The 19,142-nt window shown below is 40.3% G+C and overlaps 1 protein-coding gene across 2 annotated transcripts in view; it reads right to left on the bottom strand.

The window, feature by feature from the left end:
• The window catches only part of LOC139118988 (neuronal acetylcholine receptor subunit alpha-7-like), a 69,322-nt gene that overhangs the window by 5,817 nt on the left and 44,363 nt on the right, over positions 1-19,142 (bottom strand). For both annotated transcript variants that reach the window (XM_070682589.1, XM_070682591.1), the window contains exons 4-5: positions 5,997-6,106; positions 5,180-5,436 (exon numbers count right to left, since the gene is read on the bottom strand). In XM_070682589.1, the coding sequence (XP_070538690.1) occupies positions 5,180-5,436; positions 5,997-6,106 (367 nt within the window). The remainder of the gene's footprint in view (positions 1-5,179; positions 5,437-5,996; positions 6,107-19,142) is intronic.

The raw sequence follows: 19,142 nt of genomic DNA, 5'->3' as shown, positions 1-19,142 counted from the left end.
CCATATGGAAAATGTTGAATGGCGTCGCACATATTGCATTCGTTTCACGGATGCAGCTTAATGACGCTATTGTACGTCATAGATACGTCATCTTGACCATATTGTTGATTTAACATTCTTCTATCGCGAAGATCTCGATTTCCGTGACCGTGTTTGAAGATGGGCCGTACAACTACTCGCAAACTCTTTACTTTCCAAACACTCATTTGTAGTAAAAGTAAATGCATTTAACAAAGTCGAGATAAACTAAATATACACTGTTGTATGTTCTTGTTCAAAGTGCCTCAGAATGAGACGGTTAGTACTGAAGCTATAGCTATAGCCAAGTGATTGTATTTCTCGACTCTACAAGTGCATAAAATGGTAGAGCGTGGGCAGGAAATACACCAGCAAACTGTATGCTATGTAAGCGATCACATTCTCTCGCCCATCCTTTCCTCCTCATCCATTTCTCTATCTCTCTGCTTTCTCTTCCTCTCCCTCTCACGAGCTATCTCTTTAACTTCTGTCTGTCTATCTCTGTTTGTTTGTTTGTCTATCTGTCAGTCTGTCTGTCTGCCCGCCCTTTCGTTCGTTTACATCTGTCTGTCTGTCTGTCTGTCTGTCTGTCTGTCTCTGTCTGTCAGTCCGTCCGTCTTCATCTGTCTCTCTCGGTCTGTCTCTCCCTCTGTCTCTCTGTCTCTATCTATCTGTCTGTCTGTTCCCCCCCTCTCTCTCTCTCTCTCTCTCTCTCTCTCTCTCTCTCTCTCTCTCTCTCTCTCTCTCTCTCTCTCTCTCTCTCTCTCTCTCTCTCTCTCTCTCTCTCTCATGCACAAACTCCGAAAGGATATGCAATCACTATTGCACGATTTACAACGATTTACCCAGTGCTGTGTGGTGAAATGTTTTGCGTCATAAAAGTTTAAATCCCATAGGCACAGCGTACATACCTAATTATACAAGTGAAACGACTGGATATGTATACTTAATCGAGAAATAATCCTTTAACACTCTCAGTGAATAGCTTAAAAAATAAATACAAAACCATTGTTCGTATTTCAGAAGCCACCCTGGTCTACAATTGATACAATAGGATTTTTGCAGTTAATGTGATTTTTGATAATTTTTGCAAGGCTCATTGGTTTCAGGAATTATCGTGCATACTGAGCGTTTTAACAGCTCCCCTAATTGCCCGAATATGTCCTGTCCCAGAGGGATGAACGAAGCCGTAGTTTCAGTCATGGAGACAAACCTTGAAATGAATGCTGAGCAGAATATAGAATATACATATCGGCAGCGGTTTGTGCGGAGTCTGACACTATTCTCGTAGAGGGCGTACTTCACCACACAGTTCTGATGGTGCTCTTTTATATTAAATTAAACGTAATTTATTTTTTGAGCCGGTGCTGGACATGAGTGTTGTAGCATAGAAACATTATTTCTCTCGGTCTATTAATGTTGCAGAAGAAAAGATAGACAAGGGACACATTTTACGCTGCAGCATTAGGATCAATTCTTGCATTACAAGCAAAAAAGGATAAAAAATATTTGTTCTTAACTTCAATTTTAATTTCAATTTCAGGGACACGTAAGAGCTCAGAAATAATTTACATGAAACTGTTAACTCTGCGCACTGGTTGATGTTTACTGATTCCCTCGGATCAAGAAAAAAATACATACAGCATTCACATGATCTGAACCCTTCGCGAATGACACACACTTAATATGCAGCGGACGATAAGGGTTATCAAGAAGAGATAATATCAAATACTCCCTTGTTATCAGTTATACGAGACATATCGATCACCGTGATGTTGAGTGGGTCTTTTTTTGATAGAATTCCATTGGAGCACTTTTCTTCTTGGGGAGCGTGTTTGTTGAGATGCTGCCCTGGGTGCGATGCGACATCGTGCCGGTGTGGGACCGACCTCGCGTATTTGCAAGCGGCGCGGTGAAATTCATCGAAGAGAACTGACGGGAGTATTTCTCTCTCCCCCATAGCAACTAAACGCTATCTGTATAAGAAAAGCGTACGCTGAAGTACCGGGCTTTTCTCAGCGTGGCTTCATTTCCCAGTAGACACGCCCGATCAGCTTTGTGTGCACGAAGCCGCCATTATCTTGAAAATGCCCCGGCTGTTATTTGTGTGAACCGGTGTCGAACCTCTTTTAAATCATATCAGCGTAAAACATGCCAGACGTTTTTTGCTGCCCGATTAGTGAGAGCTTGACCGATTGGCATCCGTAACGCCATTAAAGCGATGACGCGAAGGGACGGACCAGTCAATATCGATAGAGGGTGTCCAAAAATCGACCGGGTATAATTTTCTCCGTGCGAACTTTACTCCGAAATTGAATACAAATTTTATTCCCTATTGATGAAAGAACCATCCTTCTCCTACACTTATTTCTTTTACGTCAATGGAAAGAAGATGCCCCCGCTTTTGTGCTCCGTGGTTGAAGTCTGCATTAAAAACCTAAGGACAATATGCATAGCTCGCACGACGACTTTTATCGAGGAGTCGATCGATGAAGAGGCTTTCAGACTTCTTCGGCGGTCATGATTCACTCGTCCGATGACTAATAAAAGGGATGACAATCAAGTAGTTGGAAAATACTGTCTAATAGCCGAGATCCTGCTGGTATTACTATTCGACATTTTCCTAGGGGGTATGTAACTCTGTTTAAAGATTTAAAGGCGCCTTAACGCAAGCGAATTTCCTCCATGATTAGAATTTGGCACAAGTATCAATAGGGAGTTTAAACCATGGTGTGCATATGAACTTTTAGCTACTATAACTCATGGTATGACCGTACGTGAGAGAGAGAGAGAGAGAGAGAGAGAGAGAGAGAGAGAGAGAGAGAGAGAGAGAGAGAGAGAGAGAGAGAGAGAGAGAGAGAGAGAGAGAGAGAGAGAGAGAGAGAGAGAGAGGAGGAGAGAGAGAGAGAGAGAGAGAGAGAGAGAGAGAGAGAGAGAGAGAGAGAGAGAGAGAGAGAGAGAGAGAGAGAGAGACAGACAGACAGACAGACAGACAGACAGACAGACAGACAGACAGACAGACAGAGACAGACAGACAGAGACAGACAGACAGACAGACAGACAGAGACAGAGAGAGACGGAGACAGAGAGACAGAGAGACAGCGAGATCGAGATCTTGATTGCCTCAGCTATTCATGCGATGAATATGTCATTCAAAAGATTATAAAATCATCCTAACTTCTCAGGGTACAAATACTCTGTCTATTTAAAAGTCGTATTCGTCGATCGTCGACATGCATTCCAGGAAACGTTCTTTTGATACACGAATACACTCATGGTGGCGTCATTATTTGTGAAAAATTCATATTACCGTGCTTTTAATAACTTTTGTCGGGTGCTTGATTTCTTTTTCGATCCAATAACTTATTCATACAAATCTTTCGAACGCTAAATATCACTTGGTATATCTCGTCTAAGATTTCACAAGTATACGATGGAAATATACGGTCTGCTATGGCTGTACGTGCTTGCATGTCCCGCAGTATCAACCGACCATGCGCCAGTCGAATGAGAGGTAGGAAATAAATCGACGCTTTGAAATATTGTCTTGTCTGTCTGTTAAGTCTACCTGGTGTAAAAACTCATTGAATTCGTTGAGTGTCGATAAAATTCAATCAATTAGATCATGATCAAACGGTTTCACTCTTTCGGTTCATCAATGTTGTCATTTGGACGTTGTAAACACCTACATTCACTCGCTAGCTTGACACACACACACACACACACACACACACACACACACACACACACACACACACACAAGAGGAGCGGCGGTGTCAAGTTGTCTGACCGTTGCAAGCCCAGCAATAAAGCGCGTGCGAGAACGAAATTACTTGGAGCATTATCTAGAACCCACCCCAACCCCCAATCTGTGTTTGAAAATAAAATCACGGCAGGCTTTTTGTCGCGTGTTCCTAGACGTCGCGCGTATACGGTCATATAGTTTGAAGTTAATATCCCATTGCCATGGTTACGACATGAAAGTATTTCTGTGATTCATTTTCTTGGGCATTTCTGAACAAGTTCCACTGCGCAGAACTACTTTGCACCACATCATAGGCCTACAAATTGTATCATCGCGACGAATCTGGGGTTTCAAAGCTCATAAGGCTCCAAAAGTAGCTGTATTACCTCCCTTGATTCATTCTTGTCACTTCACATACCTATAGAAACCTATATCGGTGACAAATGTCACATTTCCTCATCATCCGTCGAAATGAGTTAATTAAAATATCACCGCGAACGAGGACAGTGCACAAATGATGGCGTTCCATAAACGTCCCCAGTAGGGTGCACGCAACGGTTAAAAATTTCCTCGGGGTCACGGAAACGGGCACAATTTAAAAATGAATGGTGGCTTGACATTTCGGTAAACCACACTCGACAAAATCGATCACTTCATCGCGCCGACAGCATCAATCAAACGCGTTCGACACAAATTGCAACCGATATGCTCTGATTTGGCTGTCGACAGCCTAACTACCACTGAAGAATTGTGCATTTTAGAGGCATTAACGAGAAGAGACGACCCCTCGGGAGCGATGTTTGTGAGTCAATACAGTCGTCATGTGTAATGTGCAGGCTAGGTACGGTCCATTATTATCAATTTTTAAATATGGCTCATAAAACTGCTCTCCTTCCCCCCAAGTTTTTTAAATCACACTCATATCCACAAAGACCTGCCAATCTCCTTCGCTCCAAATCAGCTTTTATGATCACTATGGCGGACGTCACATCCACGGAGGAAAATTGACTACATCAGAGTGACGCCTGCTTTCTCTCTCTCTAGAATATAATGCATGAAAACGAGCTGCGGAGTATGAGTATGAAATCGACGGATTGAACATCGACAAGGGCAAACTGGATAATTGAGCTGGGATGAGTGTAAAGCTCTGGAACCGTTTTCTCTGCTTCCAATTACTTTGAGATTGACAGCAGTAATAGCGCTTTTCGATCGGAAACACGACGCTAAGGCACAAACTTTCGGCAGGCAGGCGTAATATAATATCCATCAATTTTGTGGGAGTTTGTCGATAAATACTAGTTCCCATGTCAACCAGAGCGGGCCTTTGTGAAGAACGCGGAGCGACTACGCGCTTCCTTTCTGTTCGATAGAGCGCGGGTGATTGTCGGAGTGAATACACCAGAGGTGTGTACAGACCTTCGGTGTCCCATTCCCCGTTGTGTTGGTAATTGCTGGCATCGGCCGGACCCTCGTAATAGTCGATGAACCTGGCGTCGTACTGCCACGAGCCGAACTTCATTTCGCATTGCTGGGTGTCGAACGGGAAGTAGAAAATGTTGACCGGGCAGAACGTCTTCATGATCACCAGGGCGCTCCAGTCGATGCCGCCGCTCGCGTTGATGATGATGTTGGTTTGAACGTCCAGCATGAAATTTTCGTTGTCTTCTTTGGCACTGAAAGCGGATGGACGGAAGAAAAGAAATCTTTTTACTAAGACATTTCTCATCGACTATAAAGCAAATATTATCTCAAAAACGATGGAAAAGAGTCGCTTGAATTCATTGTTCTGGATCGAAACAAATTTTAAAGGTCACAAAGCACATTCAAATTGCCAAATACATGTAATACGAGAGAATAACACACAGAGAATGTGAGTTGTAATTTTCCACTGCATATTTCATCTTCACGTTGAACTTCACTGTATGACTAAACTCTGAAAGACAATTAAACTATTGTGCTTTGACAGTCCAGGGTACCGGAGAAGCATTTTTTGGCGCCTGCGTGCTCGACACACCTATTTCAAAATGCAGTTCGATTGAATAGTAACCCGGACACAGATATAATCATCGCAAAAGAATCCGCTAATTTACGTTAAAATGTTGGGTAACTTTTCCCTCAGGAATAACGCTTTGGTTTCTTAATAATATCTCTTTTCTAAAAAAGTGAAAGTTACTGCCACCCATGGTTATCCATGAGTTACAACGATGCCAATTGGCATTGGGGGAAAACCCACGTGTTGTACAGGACCGTGTCCGGTAGCCACAGCATACTGGCAGGTACGCGAAGCTTCTCCAGTCCGTTGTACTCGCTGGCATTCCACGTTACATAGTCGTCATGCCATCTCTGTGAAAGCAAGGTCGATACAAAAGAAAGAAAAAACAATTTATCAACAATCGACACTGACTTTTAAGACGTGAAATCCGTATCGAAAGTACTATCGAAATAATATCGCATCATTAGAAATTAAAATCAGCATAGAAAAAGGATGGTGGTGAACATGATGATGATGATGATGATGATGATGATGATGATGATGATGATGATGATGATGATGATGATGTAATGATGACGACGACGACAACAACAACAACAACGAAGACAATGACAATGACAATGATGACATGGATAAAACTAAGCTTACATAAAAAATTTCCACGACAAACCCATTGCAGCATTGCAATTTTCAGGAATTCCCCTGTGAACCAGACCAATTTTGCGTATTTTTAAGTCAACAAAAAAACTCACTGTGTGAGTAAAAATAGCCGAAAAATAGCTTTAAGATGCTTGTTTTCATATCAGCGTGCCGCAATCATCGGTCATGGAACATCCAAGGTCAATTAACGCACGGCGAACTCGCTACTTTTGAGAAATTTCAGCCGACCTGCAGATTGGAATTAAAGATTCTAACTTCGACACCTGGGAGACGCGGCCCGCGGGATGGTGAACATGAAACGATCATCTGAATCAATCGCCAGGCAAATTAGATTGATTTTGGTCGCTATTACGTTCCGTAACTCCAAATAATGTCAAAGAAAGTACGTGTACAGCAGCGAAAATGACCAATACACGGAACCGCTTTATGCAGAAAACACTGACTTATCCATTGTAACGCGGTTGGCAAACTCTCTCTCTCTCTCTCTCTCTCTCTCTCTCTCTCTCTCTCTCTCTCTCTCTCTCTCTCTCTCTCTCTCTCTCTCTCTCAGATACAATATCTGGGTCTTCAATTTTCTTTTAATTGTGTTAAGATCGACTCTTGTTCGGAAAAGCTACTATGTTTTATGGTCGAGAGGTCAAATCGGGAAATATGAAATGAACATCACCGGATCACTGAGACCCAATTAAAACAGTAATAATTATTGTCTAAATACAAGGTTTACGTTCTCACATTCACGCAAGACGAGATATATAGTTTACCATTTTCCTAATATTGGGTGTAGGGAGCAATGTGTAGTTCTGTAGTGCATAAACATTGGAATTTGCTTTTCGCAGATGGTGAAGGACAAAGATAGACGGCTGTTCCAACTCTGTACTACGTGAACTGTAGTCAGGTTGGACCTGCATACATGTATACAGCTAAACGTTTGTCGAAGTCGCCGCTGTGTGCACCGTATACCTTGGTTAGCTAACTGAAACATGTCCTCGACATGATCGCCATCGTATTTAAGTCCAATTATTTCAAGTCCAGCAGCATGGGAAATTTGAATCTTACTCCGAAAGATGTGACCACGTGTTCACGAATATGGAAGAGAGACGGTATCATTTTGGCAACGCAAGGAAATGCAAAGATTTAACTTGGAGCAAATGCACACAGATTGTAAAAGAACTGTGTACATTATACGTGTACCTCGCAGTGGGAAGTGTACATATGTAATATATCTCGCATACACATGTACTTGTACACTTAGGGGCAATAATGACCGCAAATGACCACCTAACAGTTATGTTGAGATATGCATCCGAAAACAAACAAACAGATCGCTTGTTTTACGTTAGGCCTATTTGGCATTCACTAAAGAAGCAAATATCTGACAACTTTAACAAATACAGTCGAATTAGGAGCAATCAGGCTGAAAAACACAGTATTTGTGTTTCAGTTACCCGACCTACAATTTTATTTAAACCTTCTGACCCTATCTACGCACATATGAAAAAAGGCCCTGGAATGAGGCAGGGACATTTTTGCACTTTTCCACAGGTCATCAAACCCACAATTTGAAAAAGGAGCGGCGATGGTGCGAAACGACTGAGATTTTGGGAACTATGTGGTGTAATACACGAGCCCTATAAAGTACATAAGTAGGAATAAATCAATATTCCAGGTCTGTCTGTACTATTTTCTTGAAAGCATTGCAAAGCTTATGGGTGGGGAGGGGGTGACGTGGGGCGCGGGTGATCATACGTAATCATGGACAACCTCAACTGCTAAATGTTTAGCAGCACTGGTGTATCAGCCCCGCATTTTGGGGATTGTAATTGTCCGCTATTATCTTCTATGTTAATATGTGGATTATTTGCTTCCACGAAAAACGGTGTGACGTATACTGTAACCGCCGTGTGCGCTGCATTGTGGAGAAGGGGGTCTCTAAACTGTGAATAAAACTCCACACGCTGGTTGATAGAGACGAATATATTGATATATTCGAATAAACCTCCCCGGGATAGACTTTCAAACTGAAAGAAATTGAGATGGCCCACAAGCGTTACTTGTTGCGATTACTACTTGGCGGGGGGAGGTCAGCTTACTTGTAGGCTTTCCACGCGCAATAAATTGCTATATTTCTATAGAAATGTCATAGAAATGTCAAAAGACAAACTACATGTACATTAAACTGAATGTATCGAGCAATATCGGCATAATTATCTAACTAATATGCGTTCGTAGCTGCATGTAAGCTGTTGAAACCGGACATATAGAAATATCCGACTATGTGCGCCAGCCAAGCCGGCACGGATCGCTGGGCATTGCGATCTGTTGCCATGGTAATAGGCGTTGGGAAATTAATACCGTTGTCGATACATTTATCAGCATTCCTGTGGTGAATATGTTTGCGCGTCTAAACGAGCTCTGTAACTTAAGGCACACTATGTGCAATAATTATGGTTTCGATGTTGGTAATATTTTCGCCGAAAAAGTCGTAAAACGATTTCTTTCTACTAAGTGACTGTGCGCCCTCCCGTACGGCGCTCATTTCACTTTTCCAGGTCAGCAGATGATTGTAAACCCTCCATCTCCTCCCATTGTCGGCTTATTGAATGATCGAAGTACATTGATTGAAAATGTAATTGTCGGTGCTGCGTGAATCTGGTGTCATCGTGTTTTACTTATTGGATAGAAGATAACAAGATTTTGTTATTTCGACTGGAATCCAGCACTTAACGATCTCATAGCATTAAAATAACATATATTAGAAAGAAATGTATAATCGTCTGAGGCGCCCAAAACACATGTTGCGATGATAAATACATCTCAACGAGCGGGCTGGAATTTCATGACATCCCGCAGATGCGAAATTTAACAAAAAGTTTTTACGTGGACAACAAAACAGATGAACAAGCGACAGATAGTCTCTGATGAAAATAGGGGTACCTTTTAGAAGATTTTTGTCTCGGAAAGCCGCCATTCCGCGAGCTTTATCAATTATCCTCGCCCAGAGCAAAGATATCGTTCAGAAAAATTGAATTGTCGCCCACATAACCAGGGTCACAGCTCTTGCGTTCCCGACTACTGTGTAAGCATGATGACACATGTATTCCCGCGCTGAATTCCCGCGCTGTACATTGGGCGTGACATTTTGAATGAAAAGTGATCGTGCAGGTTAGGTCGACCTGAAATACACGTAATACGTAGTCCCGTAATCCCCATGTCTATTTGTCCTGTTCTTTGAAGCGCAAACCGCATTATTTCTGCGTCAGTGTACCATGTTGCTTGTCGGAAAAACACACACACACCACAGATGACACTCAGGGAATTTCTATCTTGGTTACAGAACTCGAGATTGTGCTTTATACTGGTAGTGCAGTAAATTGTAACTTGTGTTTTTTTCGTTCTTTGAGTGCAATTGGGTGACCCACAGTAAACTGCTGTGCAAACTAATAAATTACAGTTGCCACGCTTGGCGTGTTATCTTCAATTGGTAACATGCATGTTGATCGGCGAACCGTATAAAACTGCGTTTATCCAAAACGATTTTGACATCCAAATTAACTTCAATAAGGGGAAATTGCGATACAGATCGTACGAGTACGAGCTGTCGCATCGTGGACCGCACGCTGTGTGTTTCAACATACCCAAGGAAAATATCACGATGACGTGGGCCAGTAGCTGTAACATTTGATGATTTCTGTCACTATTTTTGGTTTGTATAGCAATAACAGGTTCTTGTTGCTCTACCCAAATCAAATAATCTTAAAAACATCTTCTTTTTAACTTGCCAGCACCACGTCCTTACTTGTAGAATGCACTGTTATTGTTTACGTTTGAATTCTAGTCCGGACCAGAATTCACTTGCAGTCTACTCATATACGGGCTGAGTTCAAAAACTGAATATTGTGTGTCTCAACAACCTTTAGGCGGTAGAACAAGAAACTGTAGTTGACATTAAAAACAACAATAGTGATAAAATCATCATCAAAAGTTGCTGATCCACTTGACCTTTAATACTGAAACTCCTACGTACAAGTCAAACAAAGCAGGCAAGAGTTACGAAAGTTGTATCTGCTATCCCTTTATAAGCGTAATGCCTGGCGACTAAAATGCAGCTACAGTCGATACGCAATCATGGTAAAGGAAACGACATTTTCAGTCACCGATTCGGGGGGAACCCGACTGTTTGTTTCCTACCCTGTCAAGAGCCAGTAACATTTTTATTTTAACAGGGTTATGACACTGCCGTTTATAATTAAATTTTCTTGCTCTCGTTGCACTTGCAAGGACTCTAGAAAGCCCTTAATGAAAGACCAATACCTCGAGCACACGACAACGTTAATTTAGCCATACGTAAGCTTTGCAGGCTCTCGCCTACTTGGAGCGCGAGAGAAAAAAAAATACCGTTTCCGCGTCTCTGAGTCATCTTTTGTCCGGGCAAAGAGTGCGCAAATCGAATTTATTTACCCATCTTTAGACTCAATATCAGCACACTCCATCTTTTGCCTGAGTCATTAGCCAGAAGCCGTCGCAAGTACGACTTTCAAATGGCAAAATTACGGTCTGTTTACTTTGGATGGCGATAAAGTCTGATAAAGTGGTCTACCTTTTAACACAAAAAGTTTGAACAACTCTTTTCTGCCCCGGTCATCACAGCATACACTGAAGTCATATATTCGGACTTTAAAGGTATGTTTTATTTTTTATCCAAGGGTCAAATAATAAAGCATGTATAATATATATATATATATATATATATATATATATATATATATATATATATATATATATATATATATATATAATAATCAAAGCATACAGTGTCCTCGTGTGAAATTACAATGCTCGATGCTCGATGACATTATTTGCACTTGAAGTACTGTGTGTTATTACACATATATATATATATATATATATATATATGCATTACAGATATATAAAATGGTATTCCTTCATTCCTTCTTAGTTGTCAAGTCAGCACACTAGAAAAGATCGATCAAATTCTGTATTCTTCAGATAATTTATTCTTTTGTTCAAGCAATTTTGAACCGTCATCACGATCCATTTTTCTCAACACCAAAACTAACTCACAAACAGGCACGCTATATCTGAAATATAGACAGACAAAATACAAAATAGACATCGTCAGTTTGTTCACCGGGGGGTGTATTAAAATATTTCAGTGTGTTAGTGTGTGTGGTGGCAACATTAAGAGATCTAGTTTTACCAGAGCTCGGTTGCTGAAGTGGAGTCTGAATGGATAATGACAGCCGACGCCTTAGGCGTGCTTTTATATCAAGTACATGCCTGTAGACTAAATTCGTGAATAGCAGTTTATATGTACGCCTAGCCTTATCGCTAATGGATTTTGTTCGAAAATTGTTCTCTGTATTGACAATAAAGCTACAAAGTCTGCGACTGATATTTTTTTGGCGATTTTTGCGTGGTATGGGAGCCGAATCATGATACTCGGTTGCACGCTGAATCACACAGACGGAATATGGTAGGCGAAACATGCCGTCAACTCAGCTTAAGAATAGTACGAATACAGCAAACTGAGGCAAAACATTTATTTTGCTTGTCAGAAATGCATGTTGATGAGCTATCTGCTGTGCTAACGAACTGCAAACCGAAACAGACTACACAGGAGGGAGTTACTTCCAGTCTGCATTTATTTTTTATATCGTACATATCGTCTTGTATTGGGATTTATGGTTGAATCTCAGAAATATTTCATTTTTTCCTTGGCAAACACTACCCCCCCAACAAAAATCAGCGATTCTACTTCTGTTATTCTTATCTATAAATTCATATGACAAGGGAGTATTACAATAACCTAACTTTTGGACAAAGATGGTTTACAAACTATATGAGATGGAAGGGTTGTTATTATTCTGTTTAGAATGCACTTTAAATTCCACATTTGCAAAACTCTCACCCCACTTTCGTTTTTTGTGTGTTTGTTTTATTGGGGGGGGGGGATTCTATACTTTCCACTTTTGTTTTTGTTCTTTTATTGATTATATATGTTGTATACTTTCCCCCTGTTTTGCGCTCTTCTTTCATTCTGTTGCACCCTTGATTTTCCTCTTTTAAAAAACCGTATAAGGTGACAATAACCTCGCTGAGACGCAAGGACATTTTAACGGGTTATTGCCACAAAATCGATCGACGGCTGAGAGGAAAAAAAGTAGGCGGCAAAATATCTATAATTTCGAAATGCGAGCGATATCACAAAAAAATGAGAACAAATAATTTGAAAGGGCACCATTTCTAAATCCCGTTGCATTTGCCTCTGTCTGTTACTCAGAAAACACAACAAAGAAAATTAATTTGATAAAAGCGGGGCTTTGGATAAAGTTTCCAATCTGTTATTGATCTGGTAGAAAACTATATTGTTTCTGCGTAGAAGAATTTAATAATACTCATTCATCCCTTGGTAAATAATAAGGATATAAGAAATTGGAGCAGAACGCGTAACCAGGGCGTTTTCTTTTTCTATCCGGTCGTATATCAAGCTCCGAAATCTAATTTTGTACCTCTCTGTGTCCTGTCCTGTCGATGACGAACACGCATATACTCACGGGTAATATTGTTAAGCGTTATCGCTGGAGTGTATCGGAACCGACAATTGCCACATATTTTTGAACAATAGGCTGATTTTTTCGTAATTGCGTTTTCAATTTGCGTCGTTTCTAATCAGCTGGGCAAATAAGAAGGCGGTGCGTTTTTTCTCCCCGGTCACCCATTTAGAGATATCGTGTTCTCATTTCAAATAGACTAGCAGCGATAGCGAAGGAACGTGATCGGAAGTGAGGTCATTGTCGCGCGTAGAATGGCAGTATATATGTCCCCTAAGCTGTACCGCAGGATGAGCGCAAATAAGAAATATACCACAAAAGTATGAACACATTCCCGAGCGAATCGAAGTCACAGTATTTCTACTGTAATTTTAGCGAGCCAGAAAAATTAAATCTTATCATTCGTTACTTTTGTCCCCTGTTTTCAAATATCAGCAGGTTTGCCAAGGCAATTTGCAGGTTGATTTATTCTACTTTTCTTATTAGCCTTGGGGGTCTCGTCTGCGATAAAGTGAGAGTGCGAATTAGCGCAGAAGTCGAACAGTCATTTTTCCTTTCCTGGGTTGCCTTTATCTCGATAACGTTACTCCTTTGTATCTTCACGGGAGGGCCTGGAAGCGGAATTCTGCTGTGCTTGAATTCTTTACTTGAGTTTTGTCATGATAGGATCACGGAAGACGAGCATCACTTCCGATTTGAGTCAATAAACATCATCAACATTGTGTCAGGTTTACCAAAGCTCGAAACTTGAAATCTCTCGTAAGGAGGCAAACAGAAGAGATTTTCAAGTATCACTTTCAAGATAGGTTTGGATATTGATGTAGTTAATCAAAAAATATAAAGGCAAACTAATTTTAAGTCGAAAATGTGAGAAGCAAAACTTTGAACACAGGAAATAGTAGGCTAAGTAATGTCTTTAGTGTTCTTTGGATTGTAAAGTAAATTTAATTTATTGTAAGTTCTTACTTTTTTATTTCCTCTTGATTGCTATACAGATTATAATATAACAAACAATAGCTGGCATCATATTTGAGATGAATTTCCTAAACTTTACTCAGGGAAACGGAATGTGAATCTCGTTTAAACGACACAAGATTGTTAGACGTAAACCAAGGCAAATAGTTGACGTTTGTCCACAGGAAATGTAGTGTAGTTATCGACAACGTCACGCACAGAATAAACTGTGCGCGAGAAGAGAACAAAGGACATGCGCAAGGCACTGCATATAGAGCAGTCAAAAAAAAATTAAGTAGATCACGTCCTAAATTTGATATTGCAAGATGTGCCTCGGTTAAACTGGGTGGGCAATCGTAATTCCTTCCAATTTCTATACCCAACACTTTATTCTTCAATTACTTTGCGATCTCATCTCATAAGCATTTCCAACCAGTGCTGTGACCAGAAGATCTCGCTGACGGCGGTTGATTGGTGCACCAAAAAGTAATACACGTACTTTGTTACAGAGAAGAAGACGACTCTCGCAGACATGCAATCAAGAACGGACATCTTTCCTTTTGATAAATCTGAGGAAAGCCATGAGAATCGAGTTAATATTGTAGGGTGATCGTGCAGAAGAGACAGCTTGAGAATATATTAAAAGTAGCAAAAATGTTACGTGTTCTATTCGACCCAAGAAGGGTGCATGGTTTGGCCTTTATGTTCAGCACTTTTGATATGGAACATTAATAATTGCTGTTAAATATTTGTGCTTTATTCAATTCAATTCAGTACAATTTCCGTTGAACGACTTAAAAGGCAAAGATTAATATGCAGTAGTTTCACTCCCACTGCGCCATCGATAAACATGATCGTAGTTTCTGAATTGCGCGATGACTTTCCATACCAAGATTCACATACCGGCGTGTCACACCATAAAAGCACGATGGGAAGCGTAAGGAAAATTAGCCAGACGACCAAGAACGACTTACGAGTCGACTACCATACAGATAGGAAAATTGTACAAGCTGCAGTAGAAACTATATTTCATTTTGTGAACAATTCTTTTGGAAGAGAAATGATGGAAAGATATTTTAATACGTACGTAAATTACTCGATCAGGTAAAACAGTACATTTTACAGGTTAATGTGTATATTTCTATCACATTTTATTGTGATCCAATTATCCCAGAATAGTTGCAATCTCGTTAATAGACTAGTTTTATCGGCATAGGCCGAAATAAAATATATTGTTTTCGGGACTGTGTTTATATGTGGAATAGGGGCGACGACCTAGAACAGTTTTATTATTACGTTTTTGCTCGCTCTAAAGCTAAGTAAACGACAAAATTTGACAAATACAGGCGCCATTTTTCGAAGAAAAAAGAGCAGGGTCAATGGGTTTGTAATTGATCATAGTCTGTGCTTGGAAACTACATTAGTATATAACATCCAACACCTTGGTTCAGTCAAGAAACAATGTCACTGTAATCTCCAAATACTTTTCAACGTTAACACGATCTCTTCCTGATGATACATTTGCATTATTTTTTCATTTTTAAACAGGTGCATTTGATTGACCTTTCAAACCGTTTAAGGACTGGTCGCAATGCAATAGAAATCGTCGACCTTGACGAGGTCAAGATCGTTCAAGTGAGGTCAAAGTCATCTATTACTTCTGATTATATGTAGTTCATTATAAGGCCGTAAAGGTCCCATAGGGAATTCAACTAAAATATTACCATTTGGATAGGTTTTTAAAGCCAATTTTTAGAGCAAAACGGCAGGAAATTCGACATATATTATTACAATGCCTTCATATTTCGAAGCCTCCAACTTTTACAGTAATTACAATGTAAAACTGTTACAGCGGCTTTGAATACCAATATAAGTAAAGCATCTTCAGTTGGTCAAAAATAAAGATAAACTAGGGGAACTTTAAGATAAGGTAGAAAAATGAACACGTTAAATAACCTTACGATCTATCTTGTTTCAATTAGTTGGCTTACCATAGTGAATGTTAAAGTCACAAGTAAGTCGTGTTCTTTTAATGCTTCGGGGATGAATACTGTTTTTTTTAATGAAGTATGCGTCTATCTTTTCCCCATATCACATTTTAGCTGTCATTTTTGCATTTATCGGAGGCACCAAGACTTGAAATAGATCTGGCCTCGGGGACAGATGTTCACAACGCAGATTGCATGATAGTTCTAGAGTACACAACAACTTTTGTGCGGATTCATTTAAAACCCTGCCAATAAAATACGGCTTTCTTTGCCTCGGTTTTGAGAAAGTCGACTATTTAATGTACGGTTTCCTCCTTATAGCCGGCACTGTCGGCAAAAAGGTCATCATTTTCAATGTTAAGTAACTGTGAGTTTTCTTTCGATGTGGTACCATTTTAAAATGCATTTTAAAATGCACTATGTGTTTTGGGATTTTGGTTCCAAAATCCCCCGAGGCGAAGTATCAGTAAAAGATTTCAAACTTTTATTTTCCTGATGCCTATAACATTTTAATCGTGATATTATCCTCAACTTTAAACCAAGTCATGCACGGGTTTCCAATCACGACTAGGCCGGCGCGGCGCGCATTCAATTACCGCTGATGTCGCTTTTGGTTAACGAGTTTACGTGTGTTGAAGGAGCTACAAACGGCGTTGTCTGATAAATCAAGTACGGGTCAAGTTTGAGGAAGAAAAATCGCGAAGCAATCTCACGACAAAATGACAAACAGAACGTGATCTTCTACCGACCTTTGTTGATTTCACTTCGTTGCAGCAAATTAAGGGCGGTTAATGTCTTAGAGTAAACTTTATCTTTAATTGTGACGACCCTGTTTGGATGTTGTTTCCAAGGATACTGTAAAAACTGACTGAAACTTCGATCGTTGAAGCAGTCAAAATTATTTTGCCACCCGCAGCGCGGGACTTTTTTCGTATAGCGATCTTATCGCTAACTAGCGATCAAACTTGCATTTCTCCTTTGTTAGACTGCCAGGAGACACGACGGGCTTCGCACAGGGGTCGAGGGTCAAACTGTTGGATTATCTCTCAGCATGGTCCGATCCACTAACTTGTCATTAGGCTGATAACGAAAACGATGATGTGCATTCGCCAGAGGTATTTGCATATCGCCAACGATTTCAGCCAACCGTGACGTGTTCTTTTCGATGAGCTTTCTGTCAAGTAATTACACAGCGAAATGGCGCGGAATCTTCAACAGTCACGTTGCAAGGTAAAATGTACGCGGAGACATGTTTTCAGATAGAATCGGGTCTTTTTAAATCTTGTCCATTTTGATGTATGTAAGTTTTTAAGTATTCGGTTCAAACAGTGAGAGCGGAAATTAAATCTGCTTTGTTTCCAAGAAAACGAATTTTCTCTCATGGTCGAGACGCTATGATTGGCGGCCATTTTGAATTTGAAAAAACGCCCAAACTCTAGATCATATGATTAGTTACCACAAACGTTGTGTCCTAACCGCTCATTTGAGCCTCCGTTATAAAAAGAGAATGTATTGGCAACAGTATTTTTGGCGGTTTTGAGATGCTTACAACGCTAGATATAGTGATCGTGGACAATAATGAGTGGGCTTTATGTTTATACCGGGGTGTTCTTCATCATGCACGGCATTCCATATTCTGAATGGAACAGAAGATTCAATTTGTCAAGCAACACAGCTGAGCACAGCGACAAATTTCAACTCAAACTTGTGTGTCTCCTTTGCAAGGTCCTGTGTCGAATGATACGTCTGAGCAAAACAGCGCAGAAATTGTCAAGGTGCCCCGTACAGTCACAGTCACCGCCACAGGTGCCTGGACTCGCCTGTGTACATGCATTTCTATGCATGTACACAGGCAAGTCTAGGCACCTGTGGTCACCGCGACCCAGGATTCCAATTCCCGGGACGAGGATGATGTTTCTCGAGGATTGTCCCTGAGGCAAAGGGCCGATGGTTTAGAAACCATTTGGCTATAAATATCGAAGCCATCACGCTAGCTATAAATAAAATTCAGTAAAAGCAGGTGTCAGGCAGTACAATGATGTTTCGTGCACAGCTTAATCGTCTATCCATCAGCGGATCGCTCGACCACGTCCTCCACTGCTCTTGCATCTCTTCAGGGTAATCTTTTGGGGTCAAAGGTCAAGACTGAACCTCTACATTACCCTAATAGAGTCTGCATAGTTTTAAATCCCTAAGCACCAGACAGATTTTCCTGAATTTGATGAACGCTTTCATAATTGTCGCTTAAAGGTATTAAAATGCCAACGTCTTCTTCACTTTTAAAGATTACACAGTATCTCTTCGAACCGAAGTAGTCTCTGTGTATACTTTCTGTCAGGGTTCTTAAAATGTTAATCAGATAATAGATTTGGGGTTAAGATAGGATTGAGCTAAGAAGTCAAAAAGTAATCTTTTTAATATTCCGATACATACAGAACATTAGAACATTATCTTAGGTGTTCGAGTGACGTTAGAGGGGCAGTAGCTACAAACTTTGATGATTGTTTTTCAATATTTTTTGCTTTTCCTGCCAGCTTCAGTTTCTTATTCTACTCCCGAAAGCATGTTGATGTACACAGTATTCAGCTCGTAAACCAAGCCTGTACATGGACATACAGCCTTATAATTGTTTACAAGTGGTCCGACTGATATTCAAGAGTACTAGTAAACGATATTAGTACGATTTACACGTACAGATGCTGGATTGACAAGAAAAGAAATGGGTGTCTCAACATGTTTTGGGGATTAGAACAAGACACTTCAGTTGACATGAAAAAAGTTAAAAACAAATCATTAAAATATTACAACTACTGGTCCTTTAAGACAGTCTGGAGAGAGGATAGCAAGCTCTTAAAAATATGTTGAAATTTTGACATTTTAAGAGCCTATAAGGTGATTTAACTTGTAAAACATTTTTCCAGTTTTTTTTATTCTCCTAGTGAAGTAGTGTTCCTGTTTTGCTCCCCAAATCATACCTCATATGTCTAGTTGTTCAACACAACATTTGTGTTTTGTAATATGCATCACCATCATTGGCGGCTGAAGTTTAGAGTCTTAGACTAAAGTTAATCTAACAAGTAGAGCATTTGCATACTAACTGTATACGATACACAGTTTGCATGGCCGATACGTGGCATTTCGTCACACTAGTACTAGAAAAAAGAAGTAGACAATTTTACGTCTTTTCATAACAAAAAATATAAAGCTTGTGA

The sequence above is a fragment of the Ptychodera flava genome, chromosome 19 (assembly GCF_041260155.1).
Source record: "Ptychodera flava strain L36383 chromosome 19, AS_Pfla_20210202, whole genome shotgun sequence".
Taxonomy (NCBI): domain Eukaryota; kingdom Metazoa; phylum Hemichordata; class Enteropneusta; family Ptychoderidae; genus Ptychodera; species Ptychodera flava.
This window is presented reverse-complemented; position numbering and strand designations above follow the sequence as displayed.